This window comes from Scyliorhinus torazame, chromosome 25 (assembly GCF_047496885.1).
Source record: "Scyliorhinus torazame isolate Kashiwa2021f chromosome 25, sScyTor2.1, whole genome shotgun sequence".
Lineage (NCBI taxonomy): Eukaryota > Metazoa > Chordata > Chondrichthyes > Carcharhiniformes > Scyliorhinidae > Scyliorhinus > Scyliorhinus torazame.
In genome coordinates, this window is record NC_092731.1 from 40,205,216 (window position 1) to 40,221,114 (window position 15,899).

Below are 15,899 nucleotides of genomic sequence, written 5' to 3' on the forward strand. Positions count from 1 at the left end.
TGCTAACTTTCAGATCATGGCCCTTAGATTTAAGTCCAAGTTTTGAAATTAGAAATCCTTGGTTAAAGGTACTTATTTGGGTTGACACCTCAAGATGGTCCTTACATGTTTGGGTTGCCCCAAATCACTCTTTTTATTGTGCAACCATGCCTCTAATGTCTCTTACGATGGTGAATCAACATCCTGGGGAGTTACCATTGATCAGAAACTAAACTGTCCGAGCTGGTGGCTACCAGGGCAGCTCAAATGCCTGGAATAATAGGGGGAGCAACTCACCCCTTGTCCCCCACAAAAGCCTGTCCATCATCTCCAAGACACACGTCAGATCATAACGAAGCAAAAGCTTAACCGCTGCATTGCTTCGTTCCCCTTCTCAGTTGCTGCATGAACGGTTAGCTCCTGATGTTTCAGTGGCCATTGTGTTTAAAGATGGAAATTGTTGCTTGTTTGGTCAGGGTCAGTTGCGGGAAGTTAGAATTGGTGCCATTCTGCCGTGAGCCGCTCATTGCGAGCCAGGCGCATCCACGATCCGGAGCAGGTGGGACCTCGCGCGAGGAGAACAGGGCGTCGCAAGAGGTGAGAGTAATAAGTGGGGTACGAGAGCAAGAGACCGAAGGAGGCATGGGTGAGAGTAACCAAGAGGAAGAACAAGAGAGAAGCCACGGACAGCACGATGCAGAGACCGAAGATGTGAATCCACAAGCTCTTGGGTCAGGTGAGATTATCTCTCACGTTTCCTTGCTTGTCTCCTTCCACCCCGTGTTGCCTGCTCTTCCTCGTATCACAGCGCATGCTTACCATCGCAGTCCCTCCCCTTATTTGTACCTTATTACTTTAGAATGCCCCTTTTCTCCTCAATTTTCTCCTCAACTTGCCATTATTTTCAATGCCATTTCCTATCTTACACTTTATAACCTTCTGATCAATGCTCCGTTTTCCCACTGTCTCTTTTCAATTACCTCTGCCATTCCCCACGCAATCACTTCAGAATGATCCCTTTGCCTACTGTTTAGTCCCTCTGACTTCCGTTCTCTCTGTTACCTGCTGCTCCCTTGTCTTTCAATTTGGGGCCCGCAGTTCTACGAAGAGAGGCAGCAACTATCAAATAAAGGAGATTGTTGCTGACATTCTCATATCAAAGAAAATGAAATCACTGGTGGGGCTAACCGTAATCAGAAGACACATTTTCATAGATGTCGGGAAGGAGGGACGGATTCGGAAGTGATCAGAAAGCTTATTTGACATTGCAAGATCGTGTATGATGGCCGGACTGTCTCATTCTATGCTTGAATGTGAGATAATAGAATGGTGATAAATCTATTTGACTATTCTGATTGAAATTATTCATTGAATAATCGAAGATGTGCAGGTGAATTACATTGACGTTGTTGAATTGTGCCCTTAGTATCCAGAAATCTGGAGTGGCTATGATCAAAGCACCGCATTTCGGGTTAAGTTGGAGGGGTTGGTCGAGGGAAACTGTTTTTTCAGAGGATCGGTGCAGACCTGATGGGTAGAATTTCCTCATCCTGCGCTCGAGGAATCATAGGGAATCTATGAATTAAGTGTCCATCTATTTTCTTGTTCACAACGAAAAAGAATAAAGAACAGCACAATATAGGAACAGAAACCAAAGATAAAATGCTGGAAAATCTCAGCAGGTCTGGCAGCATCTGTAGGGAGAGAGAATAGCTAGCGTTTCGAGTCCAGATGACCTTTATCAAAGCTCTGGTCATCTGGGCTCGAAAGATTAGCTCTTTTCTCTCCTGACAGATGCTGCCAGACCTGCTGAGATTTTCCAGCATTTTCTCTTGGTCTCAAATTCCAGCATCCGCAGCAATTTGATTTTATACAGTATAGGAACAGGCCCTTTGGCCCTCCAAGCCTGCAACGATTACCATGCCTGCCTAAACTAAAATCCTCTGCACTTCGAGAGCCCGTGCTTCGCTATTCGCATCCTATTCTTGTATTCAAAGATAACTCTTAAAAGTCGCTATTGTACCTGCTTCCACCAACTCCACTGGAAGCGAGTTCCAGGCACTCACCACCCTCTGTGTAAAAGACTGCGCCTCACAACTGAAAGCTATGTTCCCTGGTAATTAGCTTCTCCACCCTGGGAAAAAGCTTCTGACTATCCACTCTGTCCATGCCACTCATCATTTTATAAACTATTATCATGTCGCCCCACCAACTTCGTCGTTCCGGTAAAAATAATCTGAGTGTATCCAACGTCTCTTCATAGCTAATACCTCCAGACCAGGCAACAGACTGATAAACCTCTGCTGCACTCCCGCCAAAGCTTCCACGTTCTTCTGGTATTGTGGCAACCAGAATCGTATGCAATATTCCAAGTATGGACCAACTAAGGTTCTATACAGCTGCAACATGACTTACCAATTTTAATATTCAATGCCCCGGCCGATATAGGCAAGAATGCCGTATGCCTTCTTGACTAACTTCTACAGCTGCGTTTCCAATTTCAGTGATTTGTGGATTTATACACCCAGCTCTCTCTATGCCTGTCAATACTTTTGATCGTCTTGACATTTACTGTATCCTTCCCACCTATATTAGACCTTCCAACATGCATTACATCACGTATCCGGATTAAACGCCATCTGCCATGTCTCCGTCCAAGTCTCCAACCGATCTATATCCTGCTGCATCCTCTGACAATCCTCATCACGATCTGCAATTCCACCAACACGTGTGTCGTCCGCAAACTTACCAATCAGACCTTTTACGTTTCCCTCCAAATATTTTTTTTACTACAAACAGCAAAGGTCCCAGCGGAACACCTGTAGTCCAAGCCGTTCATTCAGAAAAGCTCCCTTCCACTGCTACCCTCTTTTCTCTATGACCTAGGCAGTTCTGTATCCATGTTGCCAGCTCATCTCTGATCCCATGTACCTTCACATTTTGTACCAGTCTGCAATGGGAGATCTTGCGAAATGTTTCACAAGCTCTATGTAGACAATATCCACTTCCGTTCCTGCATGCAGTGCAATGGTTAAGGACCATGACATTACCGCGGAAATAGTACTGAAGACTTGTGCTCCAAAATTTGCGGCTCGCCTAGCCAAGCTGTTCCAATACAGCTACAACACTGGCATCTATCCGGCAATGTGGAAAATTGCCCGAGCGTGTCCTGTACACATGAAACAGGACAAATTGCCAGCCAATTACCGCCCAATCAGTCCTCTCATCACCATCAGCAAAGTGATGGAAGGAGTCATCAACCGTGCAATCAAGCATCACTTTCCCGGCAATCACCTGCGCATGGACGCACAGTTTGGGTTCCGCCAGGGGGATTCAGCTTCTGACCTCATGGCAGCCCTGGGTCAAACATGGACAAAATAGCTGAATGCCAGAGGTGAGGTGCGAGTGACTGGCCTTATCATCGAGGCAGCTTTGACCGAATGTTGCCACGCTCGGTCAAAGCTGCCTCGATGATAAGGGCAGTCACTCGCACCTCAAGGAACCCGAGCTAAACTGGAATCAATGGGAATCAGGGGGAAACTGTCCCCTGGTTGGAGTCATACCCGGCACAAAGGAAGATAGTCGCGGTGATTGGAGTTCAACCAACTCAGTCCCCAACTTCTTCAGTTATTTCATCAATGACCTCTCTTCCATCATAACGTCAGAAGTGAGGATGTTTGCGCATGACTGCACAATGTTTAGCATGATTAGCGACTCTTCAGATAATGAATCAGTCCATGTCGAAATGCAGCAAGACTTGGAAAATATCTAGGCTTGGGATGACAATTGGAAAGTTACATTCGCGCCAACAGGTGCCAGTCAATGACCATCTCCTACAAGAGGGATTTAACCATAAGAGCAAATGCTGGAAAATCTCAGACAGTTTGTAAGCTTCGGTAAGGACAGAAAATAGCTAATGTTTCGAGTGATCCTTTGCGAAAGCGAAAAGGCGCAGAAAGTAAGAGATACTTATACTGTAGGGTGAGGGAACGAAAAATGAGCCATAGTCTCAGAAAGCAAAGGAAAGGCGGTTTGGCCTTTCACATCTTTTATTCTCTCGGTACTACCAGATGTACTCTTTTCCCTTGCTTTATGTGGCTGTGACTGATCGTTCATTCCGTCAACATACAGTATAAATATCTTCCACTTTCTAGGTCTTGTAGCTTTGACAAAGGGTCATCCGGTCTCGAAACGTCAGCTCTTTTCTCTTCTTTCAGATGTTGCCAGACCCGCTGATGTTTTCCTGCATGTTCTCTTTTGGTTTCAGATTTCAGCATCTGCAGTAAATTGCTTTTGTGTAGAGGGATCTAACCAACGCCCCTGTCATGATATACATCAGCGTATCATGGTGCAATCACACACACACTGATGGACATGCAGTAGGACCAACCAGCATCCACAACATCGCAGCCAATCACCAGTGAGAGCACACGCACTGTAAAGACAGGGAACAGGAGAGTTCCTGCTCATCCTAGCAGCAGCCAGCTCAGAGCACAGAGCTCACAGCCTGCAACACAGACATTCACCATGTGCTGAGTGCCTCACCTAGGTAGTGATAGGACAGGGTCCACAGATAAGCTGGTAATGCAGGTACCCAAGCTTACAGTATGTTATTACAGCTGAGTTGTTAATAAAATAGAGTTACACCATCTCCAGCCGTGTTGACCTGTTTGTATACCAGAACACCCAACACGACAGCCCCTTGACATTCAGTGGAATTGCCCTCACTGAATACCCCATAATAAACATCCCGGTGTTTACCATTGATCAGAAACTGGACTGTGATAGCCAGAATAGTAATGTGGCGACAAGGTCTTCTCAAAGGCTTGGAATCCTACGGCGAATAACTCACCTCCTGAAACCTCCCCCTCACCCCCACCAAAACCTATCCACCATCTACAAGGCACAATGTAGGTGTGCAATGGAATACTCTCCACATGCCTGGATGCGTGCAGCTCCAACAACGCTCGACACCATCCAAGACAAAGCAACCCCGCTTGATTGCCTCCCCTTCTGCCAATATTCAAACCCTCTACCACCGACCAACAGTGGCTGACGTATGTAGAATCCAGAAGATGCACTGCAATAACTCACCAAGTTTCCTTTGACAACCCCTTCCAAACCAACGTCCATAACCATCTCCGAGGACACGAGCAGCGGATACTGGGACTCTTACCACCTGGAGGTTCCCGTCCAAGTCACTCACCACCCTGACTTGGAAATATATCACCGTTCCTTCATGGGCTTGGCAAACATCCTGGAAATCCCTCCCTCACAGCACAATTGGTGAACACCTTATGGATTGCAGCATTCAAGAAGGCAACCCACCACCATAATCTGAAGGCCAACTAGGAATCGGCACTATATGTTGCTGTTGCCTTTTTACCCTTCAGGTGAACCACAAGCTGTTTCTTATATTGACCAAATGACCACACAACCAGTATGTTAGCTCAAAAACACAGTTTATTAATAACACAGGACTTGTATCTGTATGCAATAATACACACGGCTCCGTTCTAAACTGCACCTAATAACTAAAATGACCTTTACTTAACTTCGAGTGACCGGCACTGTGCGAGATAAGGCCTTTATCCGGGTCCACGTGGTCGGTTGGAAGTTGTTAGGTTCGTCTCAGCTGGGCTCATCCTTCAGGAAATGACCGTGGTTCCTTGAACTTGGTTGTTCTGCTACAGTTGGTCACGCACAGGCCGGTACCAAACGAGGCTGATCCTGAGTGCGCAGGGCTTTTTATCCTCGTCTCATTCGTGCCCTTTTGGACGGTCCTTACTCTAGGTCCAATGAATCGATAGGGGTTTGATCATCCTTATCGATCTTCGCCAATTCGGGGCGGATACCTCGATGGCTGGGCGGGTCCTTGCTATATTGTCCCAGGCACGTAGGCCTTTCCAAATAAGGGGGGCTGGTACTGGTTAGTCTGCTATCGTTGATGATTCTTAATGTGAATGCTACTGTATTGGGGAAAATGGTGATCGATCTTTAATGAACTAGGAGTTCCTTCCCAGGTCTGGTTTATTTGCACAATGCACAGAGGCTGTATACCTGTCTGTGTACCAAATTGACCACAATTCCCATAGTACTTTGCAGGTGGCCATTTCACATGGCTACATTGTGGTAACCAGCGATGCACACATAAAAAAACAAGCCTTGGGATTCTCCTTAATACATTTTGCCAATTATTTTTCATGACCTCCTTTAGACCTCCTGACTCCTTTTTAAAATTTTCTTCCTACTTTCTTTATATTCCTCAATGAATAAAAAGATCAATCACATTTCACTTGGTCAAGTTAGCGAGGCACGTACACCGCCTCGAAAAGCAATGTTGCCTCTCACTAATAAGTCAATTTGTTTCCAATGGCGGTGAATCCTGTTCCAAAGAAACTGTTCCAATAAGTTCCCTTCCACCAAGGTAAGGTTCACCGGCCTGTATTATCCTGGATCATGCTTGCCACCCATCTCAAGCGGACCACACCTGTAACCAATGGGGATAGAAAGATTTCTGACAAGGCCAGAGAAATATCCTCCCTTAGCAGTTTCACTATTCAGCGGTAAATCCCGTTAGGCCCTAGGGACTTATTTACCTTCATGTTTTTCAAGACACCCAATACCTCCCAGGCTATCTTTATACCCTTCCCCAGACTCATCATTTACCAAGTCCTTCTGTTTGGCAAAAACTGATGCAAAGGCTCATCTGTTACCTCTCCAATTTCCTCTGGATCCACACATAGATTTCTTCCTCTGTCCTTGCGCAGCGCAACCATTTCCCTTGCTACCATCTTGCTCTAAATACACATATAAAAACAACCCTTGGTATTTTCCTTAATCCTGTTTGGCAATTACTTTCCATGACGTCTTTTAGACCTCCTGACTCCTTGTTTAAGTTTCTTCCTACTTTCTTTATATTCCTCATAAGGAATTTGTCTATTCCCAGCCTTCTAGGTCTTACGAGTGCTTCATTTTACGTTTTGACGAGGCTCAGAATTTCTCTCGTTATCCAAGGTTCCCGAAACATCCCATAGTTATCCTTCATCCTCACAGTAACATGCGGTCCAGAACGCTCATCAACTGACATTTGAAAGACTCCAACATGTCAGATTTTGATGTACCCTCAAGCAACCGCCGCTAACTAAATTTTTAGTTCCGATCTAATATTTTATAATTAGCTTTTTCTCTAATTAGCACCTTCACGCGAGGACTATTCTTCTCCTTTTCCACAAGTACCTTCATATTTCATAACTTATTGTCACCGTTCCCAAATGTTCCGCGACTGAAGCCTCGATCACCTGGCATGGCTCATTCCCCAATACGAAGTCCAGAACGCCCCTTCCCTTGTTGTACGATCTACATAATATTTCAAGAAAACCTCCTGGCTTGTCCTTCCAAATTCTGACCTATCCAAGCCCCTATCACTAAGTGAGTCTCAGTAAACATAGTGGAAGCTAAAATCATCAACCACAACAGCCCTGGTGCTTTAGCATCTTTCTTAAATGTGTTTGCATGTCTAACATATCTCCCGCTGGCTGTTGGGAGGCCTGCAGTAAACCCCCAACACAGTGATTGCACCCTTCCTATTGCTGAACTCCACCCATGTGGCTTCGCTCCATGCGCCCTCTGAGGTCTCCTCCCGCAGTACAGCTGTGATATTCTGCTCAACCAATAATGCAACTTCCCCACCCCTTTTACATCCCCCTCTATCCCGCATTACACATCTAAATCCTGGAATGTTTAGCTATCAATCCTGTCCTTCTCTCAACAAGGTCTCAGTAAGAGCAACAATGCCATAGTTCCAAGTACTAATCCAAGCTCTAAGGACATCTGCCTTGCCTATTATACTTCTCGCAAATGCACGCCAGACCACCAGTCCTGTTGTGTTCAGCAACGTCTCCTTACCTGCTCAGTCTAACTGGCCTTGTTTACTAGTTCCCCATCAAATGATTCACCTCCTGACCTACTGCTATGGCTCCAATCTCCCTGCCACACGCCTTTAAACCTGCCAAAGTGACAGCAGCAAGCCACCTGGCCATGATATTTGTGCCCCTCCAGCTTAGTTGCAACCCATCCTTCTTGTACAGCTCCCACCATTCCCGGAGAAAATCCCAATGATCTCCACATCTAACTGAGTGCTGAATTTGGTGCTTTTTGAGTGCTATAGTAGGAGTTTGGTGACCGAGGGAGTATAAGGCTTCATTTTTATCTAAAGTTTAGTCTTTCTTTTATTTAGTTAATTAACTTAAAAGTTGCTGTTTGGTTTAGAAGAAGGTGAATTTTCAATCAGCTTTAAACAGGCTTCTACTTGTAGGCACTTGTAGCTGGAGCTTGTTAATTAGTTAATTGGATTAGGCCAGTTTTCAGAGGCTAGATTCACAGTATAAAAGTGATCCCCTACAGTGCAGACTTTGTTTGCACTGAGTGCTGAATTTGGTGCTTTTTGAGTGCTATAGTAAGAGTTTGGTGACCGAGGGAGTGCTGAATTTGGTGCTTTTTGAGTGCTATAGTAAGAGTTTGGTGACCGAGGGAGTGCTGAATTTGGTGCTTTTTGAGTGCTATAGTAAGTGTTTGGTGACCGAGGGAGTTAGGAGAGGAGGGAGTAAGTTGCTCCTTTCATTTTGTTTCCGACATTTCCGCAAAGAGTGCGAAGAGAGCCAGGAGTTTACAGAAAGTGTAGCTGACTGGGAGCAGAGTCGGAGGACGGACATCTAGTTAGTCCACACGGCAGCTATATTCTGTAAGGTAAGAGGGTTGGAGGCTAGGCCAGTTGCATGCTCCTCCTGTAGGATGTGGGTGGTGAGGGATACCACTGGTGTCCCCGCTGACTATACCGTGGCCGTTCCCCTTCAAAACAAGTATACCGTTTTGGATGCTGTTGGGGGGGATGACCTACTGGGGGAAGGCCTAGCGGCCAGGTCTCTGGGTCTGACTCTGGGGCTCAAAAGGGAAGGGGGGAGAATAGAAAAGCAATAGTTGTAGGAGATTCAATGGTTAGGGGAATAGATAGGAGATTCTGTGGTCGCGAGCGAGACTCCCGGAAGGTATGTTGCCTCCCGGGTGCCAGGGCCAGGGATGTCTCGGATCATGTCTTCAGGATCCTTAAGGGGGGGGTGAGCAACCAGAGCTCGTGGTGCACATTGGTACCAACGACATAGGTAGGAAAAGGGGTGTGGAGGTAATAAACAAGTTTCGGGAGTTAGGCTGGAAGTTAAAAGCCAGGACAGACAGAGTTGTCATCTCTGGTTTGTTGCCGGTGCCACGTGATAGCGAGGCTAGGAATAGGGAGAGAGTGCAGTTGAACACGTGGCTGCAGGAATGGTGTAGGAGGGAGGGCTTCAGGTATTTGGATAATTGAAGCGCATTATGGGGAAGGTGGGACCTGTACAAGCAGGACAGGTTGCATCTGAACCAGAGGGGCACCAATATCCTGGGAGGGAGGTTTTCTAGTACTCTTCGGGAGGGTTTAAACTAATTTGGCAGGGGAATGGGAACTGGATTTGTAGTCCAGCAACTAAGGTAGCCGATATTCAGGACGCCAAAGCATGTAATGAGGCAGTGGGGAAGGGAACACTGACAAAGGAGAGTACTTGCAGGCACGGAGATGGGTTGAAGTGTGTATACTTCAACGCAAGAAGCGTCAGGAATAAGGTGGGTGAACTTAAGGCATGGATCTGTACTTGGGACTACGATGTGGTGGCCATCACGGAAACTTGGATAGAAGAGGGGCAGAAATGGCTGTTGCAGGTCCCTGGTTATAGATGTTTCAATAAGATTAGGGAGGGTGGTAAAAGAGGTGGGGGGTGGCATTATTAATTAGAGATAGTATAACAGCTGCAGAAAGGCAGTTCATAGAACATAGAACATAGAAAATACAGCACAGAACAGGCCCTTTAGCCCACGATGTTGTGCCGAACCTTTGTCCTAGATTAATCATAGATTATCATTGAATTTACAGTGCAGAAGGAGGCCATTCGGCCCTTTGAGTCTGCACCGGCTCTTGGAAAGAGCACCCTACCCAAACTCAACACCTCCACCCAACACCAAGGGCAATTTGGACATTAAGGGCAATTTATCATTGGCCAATTCACCTAACCCGCACATCTTTGGACTGTGGGAGGAAACCGGAGCACCCGGAGAAAAACCACGCAGACACGGGGAGGACGTGCAGACTCCGCACAGACAGTGACCCAAGCCGGAATCGAACCTGGGACCCTGGAGCTGTGAAGCAATTGTGCTATCCACAATGCTACCGTGCTGCCCTTGAGAACAAATAAATCTACACTATATTATTTTACCGTAATCCATGTACCTATCCAATAGCTGCTTGAAGGTCCCTAATGTTTCCGACTCAATTACTTCCACAGGCAGTGCATTCCATGCCCCCACTACTCTCTGGGTAAAGAACCTACCTCTGATATCCCTCCTATATCTTCCACCTTTCACCTTAAATTTATGTCCCCTTGTAATGGTTTGTTCCACCCGGGGAAAAAGTCTCTGACTGTCTACTCTATCTATTCCCCTGATCATCTTATAAACCTCTATCAAGTTGCCCCTCATCCTTCTCCGTTCTAATGAGAAAAGGCCTAGCACCCTCAACCTTTCCTCGTAAGACCTACTCTCCATTCCAGGCAACATCCTGGTAAATCTTCTTTGCACCTTTTCCAAAGCTTCCACATCCTTCCTAAAATGAGGCGACCAAAACTGTACACAATACTCCCAATGTGGCCTTACCAAAGTTTTGTACAGCTGCATCACCTCACGGCTCTTAAATTCAATCCCTCTGTTAATGAACGCGAGCACACAATAGGCCTTCTTCACAGCTCTATCCACTTGAGTGGCAACTTTCAAAGATGTATGAACATAGACCCCAAGATCTCTTTGCTCCTCCACATTGCCAAGAACTCTACCGTTAACCCTGTATTCCGCATTCATATTTGTCCTTCCAAAATGGACAACCTCACACTTTTCAGGGTTAAACTCCATCTGCCACTTCTCAGCCCAGCTCTGCATCCTATCTATGTCTCTTTGCAGCCGACAACAGCCCTCCTTACTATCCACAACTCCACCAATCTTCGTATCTTCTGCAAATTTACTGACCCACCCTTCAACTCCCTCATCCAAGTCATTAATGAAAATTTGCCATCCACCACCACTCTCTGACTTCTATCGGTTAGCCAATTCGTTATCCAACTGGCCAAATTTCCCACTATCCCATGCCTCCTTACTTTCTGCATAAGCCTACCATGGGGAACTTTATCAAATGCCTTACTAAAATCCATGTACACTACATCCACTGCTTTACCTTCATCCACATGCTTGGTCACCTCCTCAAAGAATTCAATAAGATTTGTAAGGCAAGACCTACCCCTCACAAGGAGGTTGGAGGAGTATCACCCTATTGAGGTAGTATGGGTTGAAGTCAGAAATAGGAAAGGAGCAGTCACCTTGTTAGGAGTTTTCTATAGGCCCCCCAATAGTAGCAGAGATGTGGAGGAACAGATTGGGAAACAGATTTTGGAAAGGTGCAGAAGTCATAGGGTAGTAGTCATGGGCGATTTTAACTTCCCAAATATTGAGTGGAAACTCTTTAGATCAAATAGTTTGGATGGGGTGGTGTTTGTGCAGTGTGTCCAGGAAGCTTTTCTAACACAGTATGTAGATAGATTGTCTGACCAGAGGAGGGGCAATATTGGATTTAGTACTTGGTAATGAACCAGGGCAAGTGATAGATTTGTTAGTGGGGGAGCATTTTGGAGATAGTGACCACAATTCTGTGACTTTCACTTTAGTAATGGAGAGGGATAGGTACGTGCAACAGGGCAAGGTTTACAATTGGGGGAAGGGTAAATAAGATGTTGTCAGACAAGAATTGAAGTGCATAAGTTGGGAACATAGGCTGGCAGGGAAGGACACAAGTGAAATGTGGAACTTGTTCAAGGAACAGGTGCTACGTGTCCTTGATATGTATGTCCCTGTCAGGTAGGGAAGAGATGGTCGAGTGAGGGAACCATGGTTGACAAGAGAGGTTGAATGTCTTGTTAAGAGGAAAAAGGAGACTTATGTAAGGCTGAGGAAACAAGGTTCAGACAGGGCATTGGAGGGATACAAGATAGCCAGGAGGGAACTGAAGAAAGGGATTAGGAGAGCTAAGAGAGGGCATGAACAATCTTTGGCGGGTAGGATCAAGGAAAACCCCAAGGCCTTTTACACATATGTGAGAAATATGAGAATGACTAGAGCGAGGGTAGGCCCGATCAAGGACAGTAGCGGGAGATTGTGTATTGAGTCTGAAGAGATAGGAGAGGTCTTGAACGAGTACTTTTCTTCTGTATTTACAAATGAGAGGGGCGATATTGTTGATGAGGACAGTGTGAAGCAGATTGGTAAGCTCGAGGAAATACTTGTTAGGAAGGAAGATGTGTTGGGCATTTTGAAAAACGTGAGGATAGACAAGTCCCCCGGGCCTGACGGGATATATCCAAGGATTCTATGGGAAGCAAGAGATGAAATTGCAGAGCCGTTGGCAATGATCTTTTCGTCCTCACTGTCAACAGGGGTGGTACCAGGGGATTGGAGAGTGGCGAATGTCGTGCCCCTGTCAAAAAAGGGACTAGGGATAACCCTGGGAATTACAGGCCAGTTAGTCTTACTTCGGTGGTAGGCAAAGTAATGGAAAGGGTACTGAAGGATAGGATTTCTGAGCATCTGGAAAGACACTGCTTGATTAGGGATAGTCAGCATGGATTTGTGAGGGGTAGGTCTTGCCTTACAAGTCTTATTGAATTCTTTGAGGAGGTGATCAAGCATGTGGATGAAGCAGTGGATGTAGTGTACATGGATTTTAGTAAGGCATTTGATAAAGTTCCCCATGGTAGGCTTACGCAGAAAGTAAGGAGGCATGGGATAGTGGGAAATTTGGCCAGTTGGATAACGAACTGGCTAACCGATAGAAGTCAGAGAGTGGTGGTGGATGGCAAATATTCAGCCTGGATCCCAGTTACCAGTGGCGTACCGCAGGGATCAGTTCTGGGTCCTCTGCTGTTTGTGATTTTCATTAATGACTTGGATGAGGGAGTTGAAGGGTGGGTCAGTAAATTTGTCGGCGATACGAAGATTGGTGGAGTTGTGGATAGTAAGGAGGGCTGTTGTCGGCTGCAAAGAGACATAGATAGGATGCAGAGCTGGGCTGAGAAGTGGCAGAAGGAGTTTAACCCTGAAAAGTGTGAGGTTGTCCATTTTGGAAGGACAAATATGAATGCGGAATACAGGGTTAACGGTAGAGTTCTTGGCAATGTGGAGGATCAGAGAGATCTTGGGGTCAATGTTCATACATCTTTGAAAGTTGACACTCAAGTGGATAGAGCTGTGAAGAAGGCCTATGGTGTGCTCGCGTTCATTAACAGAGGGATTGAATTTAAGAGCCGTGAGGTGATGATGCAGCTGTACAAAACTTTGGTAAGGCCACATTTGGAGTACTGAGTACAGTTCTGGTCGCCTCATTTTAGGAAGGATGTGGAAGTTTTGGAAAAGGTGCAAAGAAGATTTACCAGGATGTTGCCTGGAATGGAGAGTAGGTCTTACGAGGAAAGGTTGAGGGTGCTAGGTCTTTTCTCATTAGAACGGGAGAACGGAGAAGGATGAGGGGCGACTTGATAGAGGTTTATAAGATGATCAGGGGAATAGGTAGAGTAGACAGTCAGAGACTTTTTCCCCGGGTGGAACAAACCATTACAAGGGGACATAAATTTAAGGTGAAAGGTGGAAGATATAGGAGCGATATCAGAGGTAGGTTCTTTATCCAGAGAGTAGTGGGGGCATGGAATGCACTGCCTGTGGAAGTAGTTGAGTCGGAAACATTAGGTACCTTCAAGCAGCTATTGGATAGGTACATGGATTGCGGTAAAATGATATAGTGTAGATTTATTTGTTCTTAAGGGCAGCACGGTAGCATTGTGGATCGCACAATTGCTTCACAGATCCAGGGTCCCAGGTTCGATTCCGGCTTGGGTCACTGTCTGTGCGGACTCTGCACGTCCTCCCCGTGTCTGCGTGTGTTTCCTCTGGGTGCTCCGGTTTCCTCCCACAGTCCAAAGATGTGCAGGTTAGGTGAATTGGCCAATGATAAATTGCCCTTAATGTCCAAATTGCCCTTGGGGTTGGGTGAGGTGTTGAGTTTGGGTAGGGTGCTCTTTCCAAGAGCCGGTGCAGACTCAAAGGGCCGAATGGCCTCCTTCTGCACTGTAAATTCAATGATAATCTATGATTAATCTAGGACAAAGGTTCGGCACAACATCGTGGGCCGAAGGGCCTGTTCTGTGCTGTATTTTCTATGTTCTATGTTCTAACGCCTTCCCCATACAGAAGCTGTTTAGCCACGAGGTTAGCTGCACTGTCTTCCTATTGATAGCCTCACTGGCACGTGGCACAGGGAGTAACGCCGAGATTACAACCCTGGGGGTTCTGTTTCTCAACGTACAACCTAATTGTAACCTCCCCCTGTAGGAAATCGTCACTCTTCCTGCCTATTTCGTAAATGCTAATGTATGCCAGGACCACTGGCTGTTCACCCTCCCGTTAAGAATACCTCCTGCTGTTCAGAAACGTCCTGCATCCTGGCACTGGGCAGGCAACATACAATCTTGGAATCACTTTCACGCCCACAGAAGTGCCTATATGTGCCCCTAACTTTAGAGTCGCCTGTACCTATTGACATTCTGCTCTTTTCGCTCCCTGCTGAGCAACATAGGCATCCGAGGTGCCATTGCTCTGGCTGCTGACGTTGTTTTCCCCTGCTAGGGCATCCCCACCAACAGTATACAAAACTGTTTCCTTGTTAGTGATGGGGACGGCATTGGGGGATTCCTGCACGGCCTGCCTGCCCCTTCTAGTGGTCACCCATATGTCTGCCTGCACCTGGATGTAACCACGTCTCTAAAACTCCTGTCGATGACGCTTTCCACCACCTGCATGAGCCTCGGTGTATCCAACTGCTGCTGCAACCGATGCAGTTTGTGAGGAGCTGCCTTTGGTAAATTTCCTGCTGAGGTCATTGTCCAGAACGCTGGATACTTCACGGACCCCCCACATCTCCGCCCCTCTCCTCGTGATCTTTTATGCCGTGTTGCGGGTTCTGTCCTCGCGCTCGTCTACTCTGTCTCCACCATTCTCTTCACTTCTTTTTTCTGCCACTGCTGCTCTCCTCGCGCTCATTTACTCTGTGTCCATGCTGCTGTTATCTTGCGTTTTTGCCCTGTGTCTCTCCCGCTCTTTCACCCTCTGGCCCAGCTGCTCTCCTCCTGCTCTTTTACCCGCTGTCTCTGCTGCTCTCCTCGCGCTCCTTTCCCGTGTGTCTCTGCTGCTCTCCTCGCGCTCCTTTACCCTGTGTCTCTGCTGCTCTCCTTGCGCTCCTTTACACTTTTTCTCTGCTGCTCTCCTCGTGCTCCTTTACCCGCTGTCTCTGCTGCTCTCCTCGCGCTCCTTTACCCTGTGTCTCTGCTGCTCTCCTCGCGCTCCTTTACCCTGTGTCTCTGCTGCTCTCCTCGTGCTCCTTTACCCTTTTTCTCTGCTGCTCTCCTTGCGCTCCTTTACCCTGTGTCCCTGCTGCTCTCCTCCTGCGCTTTTACCCGGTGTCTCTGCTGCTCTCCTCGTGCTCCTTTACCCTTTTTCTCTGCTGCTCTCCTCGTGCTCCTTTACCCTGTGTCCGTGCTGCTCTCCTCGCGCTCCTTTACCCTTTTTCTCTGCTGCTCTCCTCGCGCTCCTTTACCCTTTTTCTCTGCTGCTCTCCTCGTGCTCCTTTACCCTTTTTCTCTGCTGCTCTCCTCCTGCCCTTTTACCCGGTGTCTCTGCTGCTCTCCTCGTGCTCTTTTACCCTGCGTCTCTGCTCCTCTCCTCCTGTTCTTTTACCCTGTGTCTCT

General features: G+C 46.9%; 1 protein-coding gene across 1 annotated transcript in view; it reads left to right on the forward strand.

Annotated features, from left to right (window-relative positions):
• LOC140402497 (equilibrative nucleobase transporter 1-like) overlaps window positions 1–15,899 on the forward strand; it is a 74,799-nt gene that overhangs the window by 27,588 nt on the left and 31,312 nt on the right. Inside the window, exon 5 of the mRNA XM_072490340.1 lies at window positions 456–715. Coding sequence (XP_072346441.1) covers window positions 456–715 — 260 coding nt within the window. The remainder of the gene's footprint in view (window positions 1–455; window positions 716–15,899) is intronic.